The following is a 24,753-nucleotide window of genomic DNA, read 5'->3' as shown; positions in this document are numbered from 1 at the left end:
TTCCCTAAACAGGGCTGCCTTCAGGTGTCTTTAAAAGTCAGATAGTTGCTTATTGCCTTGACATCTGGTGGGAGAGCGTTCCACAGGGCAGGCGCCACCACCGAGAAGACCCTCTGCCTGGTTCCCTGTAATCTCACTTCTCGCAGTGAGGGAACCACCAGAAGACCCTCAGCACTGGACCTCAGTGTCCGGGCTGAACGATGGGGGTTCTGATCTTATAGTTCTGACTATAAGGGGAGATAACACAGGACTCTAGCTCAGTCTTTCGAACTGGGACCACAGATAGTGTTTTTAATGAGCAAGCTAAAGTTAGCTTTGAGTACAGCTGCAGTCCTGTGCACTGTTAATCAGAAGTAAGCTCCATGGAACTTGGACTAACTTCTGGGTAAATGTGCGTAAAGATTGGCATGCATATCCCACAGCAAATAGTGAGATTTGTCAGTTCTAACTAACTAGTTATTTTCCGTGGAATCTGGGTTGTAGTCCTAACCCTATTTGCCTGTGTGCAGGTCTCACCGGATTTGGGCCAGTGTTTTTTTTTTTTTTTAAATAAATCGGTTTTGCTGTTACCAAATTTATAGCCTACTTTTGGTCCAGAGGGGCTCAGTCTCATCAGGGCAGCATTTTCCATTTAAGAAACAACAATTAGGGTTGGATCCTGCCAGAGTGAAGGAAAGATTTACACATGTGCTTAGCGCTGCTGCTTGAAATCGGCAGCAACAAAGCAGCACTTAACTTTGCCTAAACGGTTGTGTTTTGTTGTGTCTTTTGTTATATGAATCTCTGATCAGCATTCCTAATCTTGTTTCCACTCAGCTACCATCTCCGTTACAGTCCTGGTGTCTTTTCCATCCAAAAGAGATTGTAGCTGTAGCTCATTAAGAAACCTGCTCTTTCAGTAAAGCCGCTGCTACAATTACAGTCTAATAATTTAACACTCAGGAGCACCATAAAGTAAACAAAAAGGGCTTCATTCTTAGTTTTGCAAATGGTCCAGAAAAGCCATTTACTGCCATTACAAAAGTTAGCTCATTTTGGTGCTGTTAACATGTGCGGGAAGGATGGGACTTGCTTCAAATTGCAATTTCATTTTACAGCTGTACTAACAAAACCCCATAAAAAGTGGGGAATTTGTCCCCATGGTTTCCCTAGGATTTTCCTTCTCCGTAAGGAAACGGGTGGGGGACTCCCCCAACCCAATGAAACCTTGCAACTGTCAAATTAATAGGCCCCCATTGAAGTCTAACATCAGAAATTCATGGTCTATAGAAGCCATTATGGACCAGATCTCTGTTTCCAAGCCATTCCTGTTAATAACCCCACCTAATTAAAACATCTGTAAAGCCCTGGTAGCTCTAATTTGTGCGTAAAAATTGAAAAACAACCCTGGCCTCTATTAATGGGCTGGCAGAAGTTCAGCCATGAATATGATTATGAATGGTAGGAGTGCTTTAAATTAAGAATCGCTAATTAAGATGCAGCCCGGCTGTACTTAATTGGATCAGGAGGAGGAAAGTGGCTAGCCATGGTAAGTAACCTAAACAAAAATCCCTTGATATTTTGCAATTTAGACTTCCAGTAAATGATAGCTTGTGGTACCGTTTACCATGTCGCTTTAAAAAACAAACAAACACACACGTTACCATGAAGTGGTTTAAATGCGGTTGGTGATGTTGGTTTTGATCAAAAACTTTGTTTAGGTGAACAGCAAACCTTGGCTGCTTTTGGACTCTGGCAAGCATGCAAACTCAGTTATTGACCAGCACTGTACTGTTGACACACACACTTATCACCCAGAGCTCAGGAACAACACCTGAGAATTCCCCTGCTCATGGCATCAGTGCGGGAAAGAGGGTGGAACAGGAAGGGAAGAGAGAGGCCAGTCCACTCATGCCTCACTGTTTTTTAACAAGGCTTGGGCTTAGCGTTTATCTCCTTTTCCGTTCAAATGTCATGCCGCAGGACTAACTGAGCTATGCTTTCTGCAAAAGTGCAGAAGGTGCCACGCTAGACAGCAGACAAGGGGGGACATCTATTTGAGCTCTCTCTGCCGTGAAAAGAACAAGAAAACTGGCATGCCAAGCAGGGTGAAGGCTAGGCTACGACTCTTCTCTGTGATTCCTATGAACAGGAAGCTACCCTTCTGGGGAGAGCATTCAAACGTGATCGCTTGGTGCCGTCCAGCAAGAGCTCCCCAAGCAAGTCTGGGCTCTGCTGAGGATGCTGCCGGATGTTTCAGCCTTTGGCATGTGATGGCCATGTGTAACTCTTGCAGGCTTCTTCACAGGAGATGTCGGAGGATGTGGTCTACAGCATGGGGAAAGCTCTCACAAGTTAAGTACGGAGGAGGAGTAATTTTGCCTTCATCCCCCTCTCGGTATTTCCCTGTAACAAAAGCAGAGAGAAAACGCTCTGTCTCAACGCCTGGTTCGCGTTGGCATAACACATTCCCGACATCTATGCATTATAACCGTTCCCAACTATGCCCACTCGACCTCTTTGGCCTCCAGAACTGGTGGTGTTACAGGTGCCGCGATACTTGCTCTGCATTTGTAAGGAATCCGTCTTTTCTTGTGGCAGCACACACTTCGGAACTCCTTGACTATTGAAATCAGGCAGGCCCCCTTTTTTTCCAGCACCTTCTAAAAACAGTTTAGACAAGCCTGCCCAGATATGTAGAATGTTGCCATGTGTCTTAATCTGATTTTTAGCTCAATTGTAGATTTTAATCACCGTATTTTTCGCCCCATAAGACGCACCCGACCATAAGACGCACCTAGTTTTTAGAGGAGGAAAACAAGAAACAAGAAAGCAATGCAAAGCCTCCAGAGCAAAGAGCGAGGAACGCTCCCGCTACGCTCAAAAGGCTTTGCGTGGCTTCAGCGATAGCTGCGCAGCCTGCATTCGCTCCATAAGACGCACACACATTTCCCCTTACTTTTTAGGAGGGGGAAAGTGCGTCTTATAGAGCGAAAAATACGGTATTTGTTTGAACGTTTTAAATGGTTCTTTTAACTTTTTTGAAAAAGAAAAAAAATCAAACCACTTTGAGGTGTCTGGTGGTATATAAATATTGTGAAATAAATAAGTAGCCCATGACACGGATAATAACAAGATAACCTATGACATGCTTAGCACCTACCAAAGATGAGTGTCTACATCTCCCCATTTAAAACTTTTACCTTTCTGCAGTAGGCTAGATCCTGCACACGCATGCATCCCTCTGGCCTCCACCCAGACAAGCAAGAGGCACGGTGAGATGGTGCTTACCCGTCTTCACCAGTATTCCCAGCATCCCAGTGTTCTGGGCGCCTCCCACGTCATCCCTGCAGTCCTGCCAAGGCAGAGGGGAACAAAAATGTTAGGCCTGCTTGGTTCCCGGAGACTCCATCTTGAAGGCGGGTTAACATGCTCAGGAACTCACGTCGCCAATCATGACGGCTTCCTCTGGCCTGCAGCCGGTACCACGCAAGGCTTCCAGGAAGAACGTCTGCTCAGGCTTCCCCACCACGGTGGCTTCCACGTCGGCTGCGTATTCCAGCCCCGTGACGAAAGGTCCAGGACCGAGAGCGAGCCCGTCTTTCCTCTTGTAATACCTGGCTTTGTGTATAGCTATGAGGGGAGCGCCATCGAGGATCAGTCTTGAGAAAGGAAGGGGTGGGAGGAAAATAAGAATGGGATTCAAGCCATTATCAGGAGAAACTGGCCACTCTCCAGGCACCCGGCTTGAATCTCCGGTTGACCTCCCTGTCTGCATTTCCCGGCAGGATACAGGCTAGGTCGTGATAGGCAATCCTCCCCAGCGTGAGAAGAACACCCCCCCCTCTTTCCTGCCCCCCCGGGCAGGGGAAAGAGATAGACAGAAACATATTTACATGCCTTTATTTCTGTCTTTGCAGCGTTACAGAAAACACGTCTGCTCTCTTCAAACTCCAAAAGCAGAGTGACAAACTCCTCCTGTACTTCCTGTACAGCTCATATTACACTCTGAGCTAATTCCGGTGCTTCGCACTGTGAATAGACTGTCCCTTTGTTTCCCACGGAACAGCCCCAACATTCCCATTTATGTTTTGCTTTTAAGCCACCAGCTCGCTGCCGCATTGCTTCTATATTGTAACAAGTGGAGCCTCCTGGATCAGGCCAATGGTTCTCACAGTGGCCAACAGGATGCCCTGTCATTTGATCAATTTTTAACATCAGCAGTAACATCTAGACTATGGGAGCGTTTCACCCCTGTTCTTGAGTTTGTTTAAAATCTAAAACAGCTTATCTTGTGTTCCTTTCTTTGAATTTGTGCCATTTAGGTTTTTTAAACCTTTTTGTAAAAGCAACACTAGAATTTTCACAGCTGAATCCTCAAACCTTTATTACTGTGTTTTGCTTTCTTCAAGCTGGGCTTTGTCTAAAACTTGCCATTTAGGTTTTCAAACTTTTTTTTTTTAATTCAGTATTAGAAACTGTACCTTTTGAGTCCTCAATCCTTTATTACTGCACTTTGCTTTACGTAGGTCGAGCTAGGATTATAATACTTCAGAATTTTTGGGAGTTCTACCCCTTTTTGAATTTTGGTCATTTAGGGTTTATGATTTTTCTATTTCCTTCTGAGGAAACTGAATAGTTCGGTGAAACGAGGTTTATAGCCAGCATCCCGTTAAGGCTTTGTTCAATTTTAGGTTTATCTAAAAAAATTCCCTTAAACTTTTTGATTTTTATTATTTAGTTTATTTCCACAAGATGATATTTCCAGTCGATTACTTCTCATTTCAGGGATTTCATTTGTTTTGTACAATCTGTCATTTGAGAAGGGCAGGGAAAGTTCTTGCCACCTGGTTTGAGAGAGCACTTGGCCTCTTCTCTTCATATTGTTTATTAGCAAAAATGTCCCGGGAGGGTGTGTTGACTGGAGAAAGCCCTAAGGGCCTGGTGGAGAGGTTCTAAGCCTCAGGTTTCCCCATCAATGCCATAACAGATAGCAAAGTCCTTCCCTACTTGAAGGACAACAGTGTGACTCATTGTGCTCTGAAAGCCCCTGGAGACGCAGGAATTCCACCTGGTACCACCAAGCCCTGTTGTTGTCCTTCCGGTAATAAAAAGAACCCTTGGGACAGTATCGTCATAAAGTTATCTGGAGGTGTGCTATGTGACAAATAGAAACAGCTTGTGCCAAATGTTAATTGCCTGTTGGGGGCTAAAGGAAGTCGTTTCTTATAAAGAAACTCTTTGTCACGTCCTTCCGACTTACCGAAATGCTTTGTTCATCGTTTGGTAATTGAAGTGGTCAGGAGCAAGCCCTATCACCACAGCATTGGGCTCGCTTGTATCGATCCCTGGGGGGGAAAAGAGGACAGCCAAATAACTCGCCTTACATTGACTTAGTCTGCACCCTGGAAATGATCTCTTTCAGCTTCTGCCTTCTGGAAGAAGGTAAAGGGACCCCTGACCATTAGGTCCAGTCGTGACTGACTCTGGGGTTGTGGCGCTCATCTTGCTTTATTGGCCGAGGGAGCCGATGTACAGCTTCCAGGTCACGTGGCCAGCATGACTAAGCCGCTTCTGGCGAACCAGAGCAGCACACGGAAACGCTGTTTACCTTCCCGCAGGAGTGGTACCTATTTATCTACTTGCAGTTTGATGTGCTTTCGAACTGCTAGGTTGGCAGGAGCAGGGACCGAGCAACGGGAGATCACCCTGTCACGAGGATTCGCACCGCCAACCTTCTGATCGGCAAGTCCTAGGCTCTGTGGTTATAAAAACTAGGACTAGCCACCTGAGAAACAGTTTCTACCCAAATGCAATTCTGGTTTTAAACGCAGTATAAGGTGTCTCTATAGGAGTATATTGTATTTTAACATGGGGTTTCAGAGTTTTGGGGGGTTTTTGAATGTCTTATGTAGATTTTTCAATTTCATTGTTCTGTATGGGACAATTACAATAAAGATATCGTATCGTTACTGATACAATTGCTTTGGCGTGAAATCTTCAGGTGGCAGAAGAGAAAGGGACCCAAGGCCGCTGTGCTGATTCTGCTGAACTTTGCTGCTAGAACTTTTTGCCTCTTTGCCACTGCTGTCTCTGAACTTTTCCCACTGAAGTTGGGCATTATAAGAACTTTGCAGCTTTAAGAACGGGTTGCCTGAGCTTTCTCCTCCCTCCTTGCTTTTGTGCCATGTGTTGTAGTTTGCAGACCTGAGGGCAGGGGCTGTCATGGATCTGCAAGCCTCTTTAGCTGAATAGCAGAGGGACAATGCCTTCAATGGACAAGCGTTAGAGATGGCAGCTGTTCAAACTGGGCATGGGGAACATGAGTGGTATCCAACTAACTTGTTCCATCAGCACAAGGGTTTCTGTGAAATGAAATGCCCCCCACCTCCAGCTGCACATCTCTTAAATCTGTTCTTTTTTGGGGGGGCTGCCCCAATCCTCTGGAGCAGATGTGGGGAAGATGCAGGACACATAAAAGGGGAGCAGAGGGAAAGTTCTGTTGCAGAAGCTAACGGAAGGAGGGCATTGATTGCTGATCGGATGGCCCCACAATGCCCTCTCCAACATTATTACAAAACAAAAATGCAGAAACTGAAAAGCAAGCTGGTGTGGATTTCGCTTGCAACTTTCTCTGGGAGCATCTGGGTCCATTAACCAAAGAATGGATTACACTCATCCATCTGCGAGCAATCTTATATGAAGATTATCCAAAAATAATTCCATAGTAGTTACTAACAGGAGCTTAAACATCTTTCAGCGTACTTAAACTACCGAAAACCAGAGTTTAAAAAAACCCCAACCACTAGATATGGAGGGAAGAGCGAGGCAGAAAACCCGCAGAAGTGTGCATCAGAGCTGACCAAAAGCAGAGAGGGGAGGGACTTTTGGGAAGGTTGGGCAAGGGCCACATTCCACCTTGGCCAGCTTTCTGGAGACCGCCTGCTGGTGGTAGGCAGGGCCAATGCAAGAGGAAGTGTACCCAAGCTGTGCTCTGACACACACTTGTGTTCTGCCCAGGGATGAGTCTGGGAGGGGAAGCATGTAAGCATTTTGTAAGCCTAATTGCCGGGGTGGGGTGGATGTGATCTTTGTGAATACTGCAGCTGGGCAGGATTAACACTTCCCTCCTTAGCCGCACCCTCCATCCGCCTGTGCAGCAAATTAAGCTTGTAGTAGGAGAAGACCCTTTAATTGGCACCCAAAGGATGAATGGGGTCACAGGAGGAGGAGCTATGAGCCTATCTGCCAAGACAGGCGCCGCCACAGCTGAAAGCAGATGCATAAGAAACCCCACAGATCTGGAACTTCAGATGGAGTCGAGCTATTGCATTGCCAAACTATGAAGTCCAAATTAAGCTTTAGACAGGCAGCAAAAGCAGGAGGAGAAAAAGAAGAAGAAACCCTCAATTAAGCTTTAAATAAAGCAAACAAACAATATAAGCCATCTCGTCATGGACATAGAGGGTTTATGGGTCGTACGGATTTCGCTGAACGATGCAAACGGTCCATTAAGCGATCAGAATATAGTATACGTGTTTTCTGTGCTCTACTTTAATTAAAGTCTGCAGTATAGAAAGCTAATTCTGCTCGAGTCTTGTAATGGTCTGCTGCAATTCCTAAAGCGACTGTGCATCTCTCGCAGGACACACAGAAGACTCTCCCAGTGAAACAAGGGCTTCTCTGGGCCAGTCCGCGCGGTTCCTGGCAATCGACACACAACCACTCGGGGAATGTCATGGACTGGCTGGATGCAGAGGGGGCACCAGCCGGGGAACCCCCAGGGAAAGAAGGCTCAGAGCCTGGGGTGTGGCGGTGGAACGGCGATGGGTGGTCAGAGGCAGAAGAGGAAGTGGCAGAAGCTGAAGAAGTGACAGCAGGGGTCAGCAAACTTTTTCAGCAGGGGGCTGGTCCACTGTCTCTCAGACCTTGTGGGGGCTGGAGTATATTTTTTTTTTTGGGGGGGGAATGAACGAATTCCTATGCCCCACAAATAACCCAGAGATGCATTTTAAATAAAAACACACATTCTACTCATGTCAAAACACCAGGCAGGCCCCACAAATAACCCAGAGATGCATTTTAAATAAAAGGACACATTCTACTAAAGTAAAAACACACTGATTCCCGGACCGTCCGCAGGTCAGATTTAGAAGGCGATTGAGCCGGATCCGGCCCCCAGGCCTTAGTTTGCCTACCCATGAGTGACAGGGTTTAGTGAGCAGGAAGCAGCTGTGGCAGAGAGCAGTTCAGAATGCGAGGCAGGAGCAAAGGCAGGAGAGGAGGGGGCCAAGAGGCAGATATCAGGCAGACTGCTGAAGACACCAGGGAGTCTCCCCCTCCTGCTGCAACCAGCTCCCTTCCCCCTGGTCTACTGGAACCCTCACGAGAAATAAAACAGGCAGAGCCAAGGTAGTTGCGCGTAGACACAGCCTGTGACTATGTGGGAAAGACCCTGGAGAGAAGGAGTCCTGGGGGCAAGGCAGGGACCTTCAGTCCTCACAACAGTTTCATCAGGATGAGGCCTCCTAGAAAGCGTTGCTGAGACCACTAGGCCTGAGCCCTGGTTTGTTTCCTTGAATAAAGAGCTAAGTTCACTGGCCTCGGTCAATAGATCCTACTGTTCACGTATCAGGGATGAGGGACGCTATTCAGTCCGAGGGCCGCATTTCATTCTGGGAAACATTTCGGGGGCCACATGCCAGGTGTGGGCGGGGCCAGAGACAAAAGTGGGTGGAGCAACAAATGTATAAACTTTACCTTTATCCAACAGGATCACAATCACACCACACAGTGGATGCATTATAATGCCACTTTAAGTTTGTCAAAGTGTTAAGGGTGCTGACCTCACAGAGCTGCGATACCCAGGTCCCTTAGCAAACTACAGTTCCCAGCAAATTGGCCCCAGGACACTATACCTTTGAAATCGTGCAGTGCGTTGTCTTCGACGAGCAGCAGGGGCCTGACTTGCTTCTGCTCCAAGAGATTTCTGGCTGCCGTCAGAGACGTGAAGATCTCGTCTTCCTTGATGTCGAACTCGAGTTTCCTCAGCCTCTCCAGCAAATCTCGCTTGCACTCCTTTGTCGTATTGGTCACAAACCGGATGGAAACAGGAGCACTGCGCAGCCTTGACCCGTGAAAAACAGGGTAAGCAGTTTAGGACGCTGCCATTTTCGGAAACCACGGCAAAAACATGTTTTTGTTCTCGCATTCATGGAACAGCTTCATCAGAAGATAACATGAGCGCATTATCACAAGCAGGGGTGCCAAGCGGAAGTACTAAGATTACTCCTGGATCTTTGGAGTTTAACAGAAAGAGAAATCCCACCTGAGGCCAATCCCTATGCTTTTTGATCACTCAAGCTTGAATCCAATATCCAAGTGTAATGGGCGTGGGGCAGGAGGGAAAGTTTGGTTTCACACATATGACATTCTAATGTTGCCAGGTGCATGCCAGGGACTGGCAAGACACTGCAGAGTGTGCACCAGGAAAAGTAAGGGCTGGATTCTGGTTCAGGAGAGGGGGACAGTGGTTTATGGGGAACTTTGCCAGCCAGGAAGCAAGAGTCGGAGGCTGGAAGATGGGGTGCAGGATGGATAGGAAGAAAAGGAAGAGGCGGCAGGTCAGGCTGGGTGCTTCCCTACCCTCTCCTGCACCTGTCTCCCAGAACCAGGAAGGGACTGAAAAGGGAAGAGCAGAGGCAGCTTGCATGCAGAGGCATAGTCTCCAGCAGGCATGCATGCAGCCCTTTGGGGGAAGGAACTGGTGGAGGAGGAGTGGTCCCCTGCTGCTGCAACTGCTCTATAGGGTGCAGACCTGGGGATAGCTGCCTAGACATAAGACTATGGACGGGGGGTATTTGGAGCTGTAGGAATTACTGTGTGGTGTAGTGGTTAAGAGTGCTGGACTCGTAATCTGGTGAACCGGGTTCGTTTCCTGGCAAATTATTAATTATTATTCCCCGCTCCTCCACATGCAGCTGCTGGGTGACCTTGGGCCAGTCACACTTCTCTGAAGTCTCTCAGCCTCACTCACCTCACGGAGTGTTTGTTGTGGGGGAGGAAGGGAAAGGAGAATGTTAGCCGCTTTGAGACTCCTCAGGGTAGTGAAATCAGCCCTGAGTGCTCACTGGTTCCTAAAGGAGGAGTGGTCCCCTGCTGCTGCAACTGCTCTATAGGGTGCAGACCTGGGGATAGCTGCCTAGACATAAGACTATGGACGGGGGGTATTTGGAGCTGTAGGAATTACATGACCACCTCATGAGAAGAGAAGACTCCCTGGAAAAGACCCTGATGCTGGGAAAGATGGAGGGCACAAGGAGAAGGGGATGACAGAGGACGAGGTGGTTGGACAGTGTTCTCAAGCTAGCAACATGAGTTGGACCAAACTGCAGGAGGCAGTGGAAGACAGGAGTGCCTGGCGTGCTCTGGTCCATGGGGTCACGAAGAGTCGGACACAACTAAACAACAAGGGTAGGGATAAAGCGGGATTGTTGTTTAGTCATTTAGTTATGCCCGACTCTTCGTGACCCCATGGACCAGAGCACGTCAGGCACTCCTGTCTTCATGCCAACAGACACCGGCACACTTAGGGTTCTGCAGAGTCTTCGCAGCTTGAGTAACAGACCTCAGCAACTCAGCATTTTGGCTAATCTATTTTTTTTACATATAAACATACACAGAGCACTGTAACGTGGCGCTCTCTCTCTCTCTCTCTCTCTCTCTCTCTCTCTCTCTCTCTCTCTCTAGCATCAGACAGCAAAGAGCAATAGTCCCACTTTACGGAACACAGTAAAACAAACATCCTGTCTCCGTCACTTCCCACTCTGTGGAGTCAAAACATACACCATCATGTGATAGACAACAATCCCATGACTGCAATCACAGAGCAGGAATTCTAACAGATGGTCCACTGGCCTGATTATTATGGTCTTAAAGCAGGCACCCCCAAACTTGGCCCTCCAGATGTTTTGGGACTACAATTCCCATCATCCCTGACTGCTGGTCCTGTTAGCTGGGGATGATGGGAGTTGTAGTCCCCAAACATGCCTGTCTTAAAGCCACCGGTAGCCTTTCTCCACCACAAATGGATTCTTAAGGGTCTGCTGTGTTAAACGCCAAGAGCCAAATTCTGTCATCTGGGACCTGACCCTGTGCACCTATGAGGCACGTCAACACCCTTGCCCGCAAGGCCTTTTCCTTGCCCAATAAGCAGCCTTTGTGAAAACGGCCTTTTTACACGTTTGTTTTCTGTTCTTTTCGGGGTGCCTGGAAGGGATAACTTGCCTTTTAAGAGCTTCCTGGGCTCCTGGAACAGCCGAGTCTTCAATATGAAGCGTTCCACTGAGATCCACCAGGACTGCCTTTAGCGCACGCCGGGCTGCCATCCTTCGCACTGCCAGGAGAGGGAAGGAAGATTAAACAACCAAAGAGTTAGATAACAATGGACAATTAAAAAGGCACTCTGTTATCTGTTCCATTTGTGCCAAGCCTAGTAATGTTTAGAGAGCATTACCCAGCATGTTCAATGAGCCCCTTTGGACAGGGAAGTAAGAGGCAACATTAAATATATATATACATAATTGATAGAACAAGCCTTTTCTCCCATTCGCTGCCCACACAGAAACCACCTTTTTCAACTTTTAAATTCCACAAGCGTACTCGCACCAGAGAGAAACGGCACGTCCAGCTTGGATTTAAAAGTACACGCTATCTTATCTCAAGTCTTTTTAGTTTTTATATTTTTACCTGCTGCATGGAACAGAGGTGCGGTGCCAACCGCAGCAGCGTGACACAATTAAAAAGCAATTAGGCGCATGCCCCCCTCCCTTCATTGGAAGAATTTTGCAAAGCGTTCCAAGCCGAATATTGTTCTGTTTCCGTAGGTGGAGCGTCAGATGCACAGATGGGGAAGGGAGAGCCACGCGATGCGACAGGACCAGCAATAGGGCCCAAGAGTCCAATCTGAACACAGCAGGTGTTGGACAGAAGGCTGTCCCTATCTTGCTTCAGGGAATGCAAAATGCCCATATTAGAAACTGTCCCCAAAGCACCGGAAATTGGGGGGGGGGGGAGAGATGCCTTTTATCTGTGCAACTGCGGGGCTGTTTCAGATGGGTGCATCATGCTCAATGTGGATGTTCCACACTTTAGGATGTACCGTATTTTTCACTCTATAGGACGCACTTTCCCCCTTCCAAAAATGAAGGGAAAATGTGTGTGCGTCCTATGGAGCGAATGCAAGCTCCTTGGCTTCAGCGATAGCAACGGGAAGCCTCCGAAGCGCAGAGGGAGCGTTCCCTCCATGCTCCGGAGGCTTTGCATCGCTTTCGCTGAAGCCTGGAGAGCGAGAGGGGTCGGTGCGCACTGACCCCTTTCGCTCTCCAGGCTTCAGGCAGCTATCCGCAAACCTTCGGAACGCAGCAGGAGTTCCCCCCACGCTCCGAAGGCTTGCGGATAGCAGCCTGCAGCCTGAAGTCCGGGGAGTGCAGCGCCAACTCCCGCTGCGCTCCCTGGGCTTCAGGCAGGTATCCGCAAGCCTTTGGAGTGCCCCCCCAGCCCCGCAAGCTCCGGGAGTGGCGGCAAGGCTGCGTGTAACCTTGCTGCCGCTCCTGGACATGTTCTGGGGGCTGGGGAAGATCGGGCTTCCCCCGCCCCAGCCCCGCGGCTAAAAACGGAGCCGCGCACAGCCTCTCCTGGCTGGAGAGGTTGCGCATGGCTAAAGAGGAAGCCAAGCCAGCCAGCGGGATGGATCCCGCTGGCTGTCTTGCCTTCTTTGCTCTTTGGGGCTGGGAGGGGAAATAATTTTTTCCCCTTTATTTCCCCCCCAAAAAAAAAACTAGGTGCGCCCTATAGTCCGGTGCGCCCTATGGAGCGAAAAAGACAGTAATCAGAGAGTGCTGGATCAGGCCAATGGCCCATCTAGTCCGGCATCCTGTTCTCACAGTGGCCAATCCAATGCTTCTGGGAAACCAGCAAGCAGAATGTAAGCCCAAGAGCCCTCTCCCCTCCTGTGGTTTGCGGTGGCTGCTATGCAGAAGCATTGCTTCCTCTAGATGTGGAGACCAAGCACAGCCATCATGGCTAGCAGCCAGTGATAGACTTCTCCTCCTCAAGGAACCACTGCCATGTAGCAAAACCTACAATATAATGATGCAACCCATGACTTGAGCCTGCCAACTATTTCTTAATCTCAGGTTTGTGGATTCGAGCCCTACGTTGAGCCAAAGATTCCTGCATTGCTGGGGGTTAGACCAGATCAGGCATAGGCAAACTCCGGCCCTCCAGATGTTTGGGACCACAATTCCCATCATCACTAGCTAACAGGACCAGTGGTCAGGGATGATGGGAATTGTAGTCCCAAACATCTGGAGGGCCATAGTTTGCCTGTGCCTGGACAACCTTGTGTTCCCTTGCCTATTCTCTATTCATCCGGACAGTTCTAATGAGATTGTGAGCACATTTTGCATGGTGGTTCCTGAGACAAAGGAGCAGGCTCGCATCCATGTCTGGATACAACTGTTTTGAATCAAGATGGCAGACTGAACCTTTCAAAACCGCACCCATTTTTCGGTTTCTTGCAAACTGCTTAGCTGCAGTAGGTGTGAAGCTGCTGGTCTTTTATGCACATTTATGGCCCTACCCTAAACATGTGGCTCCAGGAGCTCAACACAAGAAGTAAACTATGTGTAACATACTCATTACTGGACCAAAAATTAAACTGAATCAACAGCAGTCAGAAACAGCAATGGCAACGCACTGGGGAGGTGGGGGGAATATTCTGATCTCATCCTCCACTCGCAAAGGCCTCTGGGAAAAGGGCACAATTTGGAAGGGAGGTCATTCGACAATGTGGGGGCCACTGTAGAGAAGGACTGCTACCCAGAAAACTAGGCAGGATCCTGATGGTGATAAAGGAGCTGAGAATCGTAGGATGCTCTGCTACGTGGTGGAAATGATCAGAGGCTCTGAGATCTGCATTGGCTCCCAGTACGTTTCCGAGCACAATTCAAAGTGTTGGTGCTGACCTTTAAAGCCCTAAACGGCCTCGGTCCAGTATACCTGAAGGAGCGTCTCCACCCCCATCGTTCTACCCAGACACTGAGATCCAGCACCGAGGTCCTTCTGGCGGTTCCCTGATTGCGAGAAGTGAGGTTACAGGGAACCAGACAGAGGGCCTTCTCGGTAGTGGCGCCCGCCCTGTGGAACACCCTCCCTTCAGATGTGAAGGAAATAAGCAGCTATCCTATCTTTAAAAGACATCTGAAGGCAGCCCTGTTCAGGGAAGTTTTCAATATTTAATGCTGTACTGTTTTTAGCATTTGATTGGGAGCCACCCAGAGTGGCTGGGGAAACTCAGCCAGATGGGCGGGGTATAAATAATAATTTATTATTATTATTATTAACCCAATACAAGCTGTCGATAATGGCACCTCTAGGAAAAAGAAATCTTTGGCTTCCTCCTACAGCTGCATGCAGGGGAGCACTATTAGAATGAAGAAACTGCTCTTTAGGGCAAATGACAGAACGGTTCCTCTAATCCCACGGGAATCAATGAGGTTCCTCTGGTATATTACATTATATTACACTTTTGTTCTGTCCTTCCTTCCAAGAGTAAGTGCGGATGGTGGTATCTTATCCTCACACCAAGGTCATCTAGAAAGCTTTATGGCCAACACCCTAATCACTACACCAGACTGCTTCCCCCCCTTCTCAACAGCCCAAAGGAACAAGCTTTGGGATTTCTTTTTCCAGACTGCAAACTCCGTGACTAGCCTTCGGGAATTTTAAACATTTATCAGCACTTTCCTATCGAGCAGTTTTGAGATCACCAGGTGCCATCGCAGGTTTTTATCTAATCGGAAAAGAAGGAGCACTCCTCTTTCCCAGAGATAAAGCCAGCCACTAAAAGGTGTTTCAAGGTACATACCTGCAGAGTCTGCTTTTTATCACCTGCAAAAGAACTCCTTTTATCGAAGAAATATAAACTTATCTGCAGGTGGACCAAGGTTACACATCTGCTGTAAAAAGAAAAGAAAAGCTGATTAAGTTCAAGGATTATACATAGAATCACAGAATTGTAGAATTAGAAAGGATCCTGAGGGTCATCTAGTCCAGCCCCCTTGCAAAGCAGGAATCTGAACTAAAGCATCCATGACAGATGTCAAGGTTTTGACGTTTAAAACCCTTTGTGGCTTAGAGCCCTTGTATTTATGGGACCGCCTCTCCTGTTATGCTATGCAGAGGACCTTAAGGTCCATGAATAATCATAGTTTAGAGGTCCCGGGCCCTAAGGAAGTCAGATTATCCTCTACTAGGGCCAGGGCCTTCTCAGTGATGGCTCCGACCTGGTGGAATGCTCTGTCCCATGAGATCAGGGCCCTGCAGGATTTAACTTCCTTCCGCAGGGCCTGTAAGACAGAGCTATTCCGCCTGGCTTTCAATTTGAACTTAGCTTGATCTTTCTTTCCCCTTCCTTCCCTCCCTCTCCCCTTTTTATGAAGACTACCCGCTCTGGGATCCCACAGCTAATTCTCCCCTGGTCTTTCACCGGCCCAAATAGGACTAATTTAGCCAGCTAGCCCTGGTAATCATCTAATGTTTATTGGATGTATTTTCCACCTAAATTGATTTTTTAATTCTGAATTTATTGTTATTCACGTTTTATGCTGTAGTTTATGCTGTTTTTTGTTGCATCAATTAAGTGTTTTAAATTTGTTGTTAGCCACCTTGAGCCTGGTTTTCTGAACCGGGAAGGGCTGGGTATAAATAAAAATTATTATTATTATTATTATTATTATTATTATTATTATTATTATTATTATTATGTCCACTCAACCTCTGCTTAAAAACATCCAGTGAAGGAGAGCCCACCACCTTCTGAGGAAGTCCATTCCACTGTCTAGCAGCTGCCAGAATAAATTAGAATTTCTTTTTAGTGTCATTGGTTAGTCATGGGAGTAAGGTCAGAGGTTTCAGTCTTGCAAATGTCATACTTCAGAATCCGCTCCTTGTTGCAGAAGTGTCTCACCAAACCACAGTCGTGATAAAGTCAAGGCTGTGAGTGACAGGTTCCACCCCAACACCACCCATCCACATACACAAAACACCCCAAACTCTGCAGTGAAACGACCTACGTTTTGCACCAGGCTGATCGCCGAGGAATTGATGCTTTTGAATTATGGTGCTGGAGGAGACTCTTGAGAGTCCCATGGACTGCAAGAAGATCAAACCGATCCATTCTTAAGGAAATTAGCCCTGAGTGCTCACTGGAAGGACAGATCGTGAAGCTGAGGCACCAATACTTTGGCCACCTCATGAGAAGAGAAGACTCCCTGGAAAAGACCCTGATGTTGGGAAAGATGGAGGGCACAAGGAGAAGGGGACGACAGAGGACGAGATGGTTGGATAGTATTCTCGAATCTACCAGCATGAGTTTGACCAAACTGCGGGAGGCAGTGGAAGACAGGAGTGCCTGGCGTGCTCTGGTCCAGGGGGTCACAAAGAGTCGGACACAACTAAACAACAACTCTGTAGCAAATAAGGAAAATTGGTGTGACATTGGCAACCTTAGTGACTGACAGAGGCAATCCTACACACCCATGCAGAGAAAAAGCAGAAAATGCCCCACTCCCAGCACAGCTTGGAAGGAGAAGCCAGAACAGCGACTCTTCCAGAGGTACAGCAGGCAGCCTCCTCTCACAAAGGCAGCTCTAGGCTCACAAGAGACTTTAATTCAAGGTGATTTAGGGCATTATTGTCCACCACTAACTCACCCCCACCTCCAGGAAAAAAGCGCTCCTCACCTGGCTTGCCCCACACCCACGTCTCAAGGTGAGGAAATCAGCGAGAGAAGAGGGGATTTTACCAACGTTTTAACGTCCCCATCCCTCTCTCATGAGATGGACCTGTCCTTCCAGCTAAGAGGACCGCATCGCGGGTTGGTCCATTGCCAGCCGAGAGGGTGAGTCTCTATCCTCCCCCTTTTGCTGCACAGTTGGTACCGCCCTCGCCCTTAGTCGCCACGGGAGTTGGGCCGTACCATGGCGGCAAACGGGGAGGGGGGGTTCACAGCTCCCTTCCTCTGTTCGAACGACCTGACGCTACAGCGACGCGGCTCAGCCGCAAGAGGTGGAGGGCGGGGCTTGGAAAGCGGAAGATCTCTCTGCGTAAGGACCCAGAAAGGACCCGGCAGGTGACTAAAACGAACGCCTGCGGGCCTTTGTTTCGTTTCAGTTCCGCACCTCCCCAACATATATTTCTGAAAAACAGAGTTAACGTCTCCCCACTGGACGCTCCCGCTTTTAACATTTTGGTCAGATTTTGACATTAGCAAGCAGGCACTCCGATAGTCACCTTTTGCCTATTTTTGCCGTGTCTTGCAAGCGGATGGGACAGAGCCAGTCTGCTGAAACTGGCATAATGTAATGAACTAGGGGGACTCCAGCATGTCAGAATGCACTAGATCGGGGCGGCGGAAGATAAAGGACCAAGCAGCAAATGAAGATGAAGGCTATAGCCACCTTTCTAGTTCAGCAGAAAATGCGTTCCTGTTGAACTTCTGTCCGCCTTTGTGGCAATCCAAATTTCCCAAAGGGGAAAGTGGGATGCTGCACTTTTAACACTCGCAGAGACTAGCCAAAACGTATAAAGGGTACAGAAAGCCTGTGCTCTCTTGTATTGGGTCACCCTAACACCCACGAGCAGTTCACCTTAGGCAGTACAAGAGAAGTGGGAATTCAGCTTCACCTGTTGAACTTCTGTTTAACATTCAGCTGCTAAAAGCACAGCACTATGTGGGTGCGTGGAGCAAATGCCAGTGCCCAAAGCTTTATTGCAGAGAGCAAATGTGAGTGGGTTTCAAAGTTTACCTCCTCCCTATCTTGCTTCCTCCCCCAAACAGTATTTCCAAAAGCTGCATACTTGCAAGCAAGAGATGGCTTCTCACAAACTAAACTTTTTATTTATTTCTGAAAAAGTACCATGGTCCAGGATCTATACTCAAAACAAGGATTCTTTAGCAAGAGGCAGGTTCCCCTAAGAAGCTCCTATTGTTGTAATATAGATAAATATTTAATAAAGGGTGTGTGCACAAGATTCAGCGCATAGATTGAGTCCATACGCCTCAACTATCACTATTGGTTATTTTAGTAATAGGGATACACATCTTGTTTTTATATTTGTGGCATGCTGTTCATCAGTAGAAAGGTTGCCATCAGTCTTGTCTTACAATGTTATTTTGGCATGTAACTTGAGCAGTTATGAGCTGTTATCGGACTATTTCCAAGTGTGTAAAGCTGGGCTAGGACTCCCATCCCACCCACTGAAAGATTACCCAAGGAGCAGCCCGACGGAAAGAGGTTATCCACATCTGGTCTTTAGGATTGCTGACATAGACCAATTTAAGAGGAAATGCGATGATTTGTGCAGCTTCTTGTGCAGCAGAAATAGCTCTTTCTCTTTTATGTGTCCTGCCGTCTTCCATAAGGGAGAATTGTTTCTGACTGCCATCTGCCTTCCAACTTTCCCCAATGTGGAAAGCTGTGCCATTTATATCACACAACTCAATTTCATTTTTCAGACTTACTGTGGTGTTCCAAAGCAACTCACATCACAAAAAGAGAAAGGGGAGTAGAGGGAAGATATACAATATTGGAAAAATCAAATCAAATACTGTACTTAAAATTGGGGGGACGGGACATGGTTGTAATCCAGCCAAAATTGAACAGTTATGTCCCTTTAATTTCAGGGGCAGATTTTTTATTATTTTAACTCTCTCATTTAAATAAATGGATTTCAATGTGCCATATCTTTGGCTTGATCATGCTCTCAAAGAATCTGCAGTCCTGAAACTAACTTAAGATGTGGTAGAATTTGTTTTTCCATATTGTTAAGCTTATTGATTTGCGTGCATCTACCATTGACGATTGAACTATATATGTAGTTCTACTTCCCCAGGACCAACCAATCCCTTTTTTCCTATGCACTGTACTAATTCAGGAGAGTTACTTCCTTCGGCAACAACCTTCACTGCATCTTTCATATGGGCAAGAGCTGGTGGAATCCCATCATACATATTGCGACTAATGGGAAAACACTCAGATTTCAGGAAATGTATCTGTTACAATGAATGGACAGATTCCCTATTAGTGTAAATACCAATTGTCAGTTGAGTTTTAAGGTCACCAGGGTTATTTTTGTGTAAACATGCAGAGGATTGCTAAAAGCGCTCAGAAGTTTAAAAGAAGAAATTATTTCATTTTGCTCACCAGTTTCCCTTGCTTGCCTGCCTCCCACCCTCCAATGTAGATGATCTGATCACAGTCCCATTTTCTCTTGGATTATCTTTCAATTAAAAGAGAGACAAACAAAAACCTGATTCAGAGTCTTAAATATATGAATCAGGAAAATAGTGCATTTTACTGGGCACATTTCTATGGTCTGAATTTTAAGTAATATCTGCTTTGAACAGATTTTAATCTCAAACAACCCCTGAAGAGGATTTCTGTTTACATTTTTTTCGAAAAAAAAGGAAGTGCAGCCACATTTTTTTTAAAAAAAGATTCTTTTCCCCAATATTTAAAAATTCTTTCACCAAAACAGATTACACACAGTATCCACAATTATTTACAATGAAAATCTTGGGAAAGGATAAAGATCCACTGTAAAACATACTAATAAACTGTACTTGCCAAATAAAGTTTTACATGTTTCCATTTCTAGGTGTTATTCTTCTAAGTTTGGCTATACAGCAGTTGCAACATGTCACCAGATTTCGAACTGTTAAGCTTAAAATGTCACTGCTGTGTAAAGATATAAATCATATACTACTGATCAACTATCAAAGTCTATTTAAAAACCTCTATGTGCCAGCAACAATATTTCCATTTCTGTGACAATGATATAGTCCATGGGCCATATCTGACCTAGTGGTCTGCAAAGTCTACATCATTCAGTTCTTCAGAAACTGAATGAAAGATCAACTTAAAACACAAACACATCTCAAGCACACCGTTGGAAAAATAAGCCCTGAGCAACAGAGGAGTTAAGAAACAGAATCTTTAAGTACTTACTAAAATATGTTACAATGCGTACTGTAAACATTTGATACTATTAAATGAAAAAATCTGGTTCTGGTTCAGGATACGTACAGCACGACTGCAGTGATTCCAATCCTCTGGTGTTATGAAGTGGGCTGAATATTAAGGAATACAATAAATAGAAATGGTGTCTTTATTGAAACAGATGTGTTGCTTCCAAAGCAAAGCCAAATTGAATCCTAATGAATAAATTGGTCTGCAGTCTGTATGTTAGAGATACTGGGCAGGTTGATTTGAAGACACCAACTTCAACCGAACAACAAGAGCAGCACAATTGTAACGGTGTTCACTCCAATTAATGGCACTGCAAAGAAAAACAGAAAGGGTATTACAGTTTCTCAACTAACGACAAACATAATATTGCATTAAGCGGAGAATAAACTTCAAGAACAAGGACATTCAAGATCATTTTCTGCATGCAAGCATAAAGGTAAAGTAAAGGTACCCCTGCCCGTACGGGCCAGTCATGTCCGACTCTAGGTTTGTGCGCCCATCTCACTTAAGAGGCCGGGGGCCAGCGCTGTCCGAAGACACTTCCGTGTCACGTGGCCAGCGTGACAAGCTGCATCTGGCGAGCCAGCGCAGCACACGGAAATGCCGTTTACCTTCCCGCCAGTAAGCGGTCCCTATTTATCGACTTGCACCCGGAGGTGCTTTCGAACTGCTAGGTTGGCAGGTGCTGGGACCGAGCAACGGGAGCACACCCCGTCGCGGGGATTCGAACCGCCGACCTGACGATCGGCAAGTCCTAGGCGCTGAGGTTTTACCCACAGCACCACCCGCATCCCTGGCATGCAAGCACACAAAACAACAATTTCATCAATGCATTTTATAAAGCAGGGGTGGAAACCTTTTTGGCGCCACAGGCCAGATCCAGATTCTCTCAGGCCAAATTTGCTTAAAGGAAAAAGCACTTTAATTTGGGATGCCCCTGCACTCCCATTTCAGCTCAAAATGGCGTGCGAGTGAAGGCAGGGGGTTGCAGTCAGAGACTCTCACATGCTTCAGGGAAACTACAGCACTGAGTGGATGGGTTAGGGGAGGCAGGATCAGAAAGAAGCAATGATGCTCATAGGATTGACAGGACACAGAGGCAGCAGAGTAGAGAGACATTGGTGTTGCCACCACATTAGTTTCTCATGGTTATAACTTATAAGGCTAGTGAATAAGTTAACAGCCTGATTCTATTAGTCTGCTAGGCAGGATTAAATGCAAAGGTCTTTATCCTGGTTACTGCAACATCATTTGTCCTGGTGTTGCACCAGTACAACCAAACAGGAAGATGCCCAGATGAAGCAACTCAGGACAATTTAAATTAGCCATCAGTGTGTAAAAGCCACAGTAATACTAGGTATCTGGGGTACGGAACACAGTAAAACAAATCAACTCACAACAACTTATTGCTAAAAATAGCATTATTTTGTCCACCTTACCTCTCATAACTGTTCGTACAGATCGAATAAGGTTCATTAACTGTCCTTTAATTCCTGGCTCTTCTCCAAATCCTCCAATTCCCTGGTCTGTTCCCCAGCCAACTATAATTCAGAAATTTTATTTTTGTTAAGTAAACACGCAAATACATAATCTAAATTATCAGTCATATCAACCAAAAATGTATTTTACAAATGCAAGCATTTTAAGCCCAAATATTGATAAATAGCAGGCTTCTAACCTGTGTCTCAATGCCAGAAAGCCCATTTGAAATTATAATTCAAACTGGATACATATTCTAGCAGGCATTTTAACTGCAATTTGATTTTACAGCTATCATTGATTTTTACTTCTTTGTATTGTATTTCTTGTATACCGCTTTAGAGACTATTGTAGTTAAGTGGCGTTTAAATAAATAAATGAAATAAATTTAATGCATCATGAGAGAAGCAAAACCAGTAGAGACCAGAATTTCAGAAAACTGATTGTCTAGTATTTCCACCAATGATCCCAGCTAAAATATATGAAGCAAAACCTTCAAAGCACTTCAGCTTTGTGTACTGCCCCCACAATGATTTGCTCAGAGTTTGCCCAATTTTGTTCCAATGCCTCTCCTTACTGCTTCACTGCCACAATTAACGAGATTACAAGGACCACTGATCTAAACCAGCACTCACAATTAGACTTCATCTGAGCAACCACAAACCCACATGAAGATGATCTGAAACTAGAATGAGTGAGTTGACAAGCAATTCAAACAATTGTAGGGTGGGGTGGGAAATAGCCAAAAAGAGCTTGTAAGGAGAGGGTAATAAAAGTTGTAATTGAACTTTATGTGAAAAGTTCTGTATCATTCCACTTCAGCCACCTTTATCATTAACTAAAAAAAAGCTCCAGCCTACACTGGCTCATTTGGTACAGATGGCATTTCATACTCTATCACTACCACTACTTTTCTGCATTACTTTTACATTAACCTTTGAGACTGGGAGGCTAGAACCATTTCTTGATAACTATAGTGCAAGGTGAACTATAGTAGCAGCTCTACTATCACGTTGCTTACTGAGGGCAAATGTGCTGCGCCCAGGGCAATACTGACAACCCACATCTGCTCCTACAGCACAGACAGCTGCACCTGTAGCCACTCTGGTGCCAAAGCATAATACAGTCTGGAAAGAGCAGGGTTTCCCAAACCTGGGTCTCCAGCTGTTTTTGGACTACAATTCCCAACACCCCTGACCACTGGGCCTGCTAGCTAGCAATGATGAGAGCTGTAGTCCAAAATCAGATGGCAACCCAAGTTTGGGAAACACTGGGATAGGGAAGGGAGAAGATTCCCCTCTCCCCAATGACTCTGTTATGCTATTTGTGATACAAAAAAGAAAATAAATGCCTTACACAAATAGTTATATATATACACATACACACACACACACACACACACACACACAGTGGTGCCTCGCAAGACGGAAAACTCGCTAGAAAGAGTTTTCCGTTTTGGAGGTGCTTCGCAAAACGAATCTCCTATGGGCTTGCTTCGCAAGACGAAAATGTCTTGCGAGTTCCTGCGGGGTTTTTCCCCTCCCCCCTTTTTCTAAGCCGCTAAGCCTCTTATCCGCTAAAAGCGCTAATAGCGCTAATCCGTCAATGGGCTTGCTTCGCAAGACGAAAAAACCGCTAGACGAAGAGACTCTCAGAATGGATTCTTTTCGTCGTGCGAGGCACCACTGTATATAGCCTGTCAGGCTGGCAACATTCAAACAAGTATTATTTACAAATTCCTCCAGACAGCGCCTGCATGTAATTCCCACACATGGATGCTTTAGCTGAGATTCCTGCATTGTAGGAGGTTGCAAGATATGACCCTTGGGATCCCTTTCCAACTTTGGAATTCTACGAATCGTAGAGCTGGAAGGAATCCACGAGGGTCATCTAGTCCAACCCCCTGCAGTGCAGGAAACTCAACATGCACCCTCCCTCGATCCACTTTGAAAATGATACCAGTCCCTGCTCATCTTTACAGATGCACTAGAAATCTCTCTTATTGCTGCCCCACTAGGAGAATTATAATAATAGTAATAATAATCCTATTCGCGCCAGAAGAATTACCGACAAAAGAAGAATGGCAAATGAAATTAATGGACAAGGCAGAATTAGATAAATTCACAGGAAGGATTCAAAACCTGTGGGATCAGAGATTCTTAGAGGACTGGAGTAAATATTTGAACTATTTGAAAAACAATTGTAATCAACATATTATGCTAGTAGGACTGCAAGAAGTTCTGTAAGGAGGACTTTGTGAAATATTGCAAGGAAGATTTTGAAAAGAATTAGTGGTTAAGGACAATTAAAAGTAATAGAGAAATTAAGAAATGCAGAATAAGTGATAAAGAACGGAAAATCTTCAGAGGTTGTTGACGGAAGTCTAAAATAGTGTGTACGATAAGAAGCTATGTTAAATGATTGTTGGACCTGATATGTTAAATTAATCCTATCCGTAGGTTTCTCTGTCTTTGGGGCATTTGGCCGGGCCCCGTGAAGAATAATAATAATGATAATTAATAAATTTTATTTATACCCCGCCCTCCCCAGCCAAGACCGGGGTCAGGGCGGCTAACAGCCAATAATAAAAACAAGTTGATTAAAATACAATTTTAAAAACATGATTAAAATACAACATTAAAACATTAGGATGCAGCCTCTTCACAGGAGGAGAAAGGAAAGAGGGGGAGGGAGTCAAACTGATTCTGAAGCCAGAATGATGGGTAGGAGGGCTCACTGGCCAGATCCAACCGGGCTCTTCTTGTGCCTCCCGGGTCCTAGCCCTGCGCTCTAACCACTACCCCACACTGCCTCTCCCTACGAATGACTCGGCGCTGATCCTTATAATTAACGTTATGGCGACGTCTCAAGGATGCCACGTGGCCCCAGAAGCCCCAACTTCGGCCCGGGCCCTCCGCCTTCCTCCCCACAGACTGAGGATGAGGATGAAGCCAGGACCCCCCCCCTCACCCTCCCGCCCCCCTCCCGAGGCCTGTCCGACTCACTCCTGCGGAGGAAGCGCTCCTCGTGCAGCACCGCGATGGCGTTGACGAAGAGCAGCGCGGCCTGCAGCAGCGAGTACAGCGTGAACGCCATCGCTGCCGCCGACGCGGCCTGGCGAAGCTCCTTCCTTCTTTTACCTCAGGACGGTGAGGAGATGCAGCGGCGGCAGCAGCAGGAGCGCCGCCGTCCACGCGCATGC

At 46.3% G+C, this 24,753-nt stretch overlaps 2 protein-coding genes across 4 annotated transcripts; both read right to left on the bottom strand.

Annotated features, from left to right (window-relative positions):
* Positions 1–950: 950 nt before the first annotated feature.
* Positions 951–17,116, bottom strand: HDHD2 (haloacid dehalogenase like hydrolase domain containing 2). Of its 3 annotated transcripts, none has more exons than XM_081213214.1 (8): positions 16,785–17,115; positions 14,909–14,999; positions 11,266–11,374; positions 8,898–9,106; positions 5,243–5,327; positions 3,425–3,641; positions 3,271–3,334; positions 951–2,385 (listed from the first exon to the last, which is right to left on the bottom strand). In XM_081213214.1, the coding sequence occupies exons 3-8, from the start codon at positions 11,364–11,366 to the stop codon at positions 2,282–2,284; spliced, it is 780 nt and encodes a 259-aa protein (XP_081069340.1). In that variant the 5' UTR covers positions 11,367–11,374; positions 14,909–14,999; positions 16,785–17,115; the 3' UTR covers positions 951–2,281. The 3 variants fall into 3 exon arrangements, with proteins under 3 accessions (XP_081069340.1, XP_081069341.1, XP_081069342.1); XM_081213215.1 differs by having other exon boundaries at positions 14,909–14,996; XM_081213216.1 differs by lacking the exon at positions 14,909–14,999 and having other exon boundaries at positions 16,785–17,116.
* A 3,081-nt stretch (positions 17,117–20,197) lies between these two features.
* IER3IP1 (immediate early response 3 interacting protein 1) lies at positions 20,198–24,753 on the bottom strand. The gene is made up of 3 exons (XM_081213288.1): positions 24,557–24,753; positions 21,512–21,613; positions 20,198–20,382 (listed from the first exon to the last, which is right to left on the bottom strand). The coding sequence occupies exons 1-3, from the start codon at positions 24,645–24,647 to the stop codon at positions 20,327–20,329; spliced, it is 249 nt and encodes an 82-aa protein (XP_081069414.1). The 5' UTR covers positions 24,648–24,753; the 3' UTR covers positions 20,198–20,326.

The sequence above is a fragment of the Podarcis bocagei genome, assembly GCF_964188305.1.
Source record: "Podarcis bocagei genome assembly, chromosome: 11".
Classification (NCBI taxonomy): Eukaryota; Metazoa; Chordata; class Lepidosauria; order Squamata; family Lacertidae; genus Podarcis; species Podarcis bocagei.
This window is presented reverse-complemented; position numbering and strand designations above follow the sequence as displayed.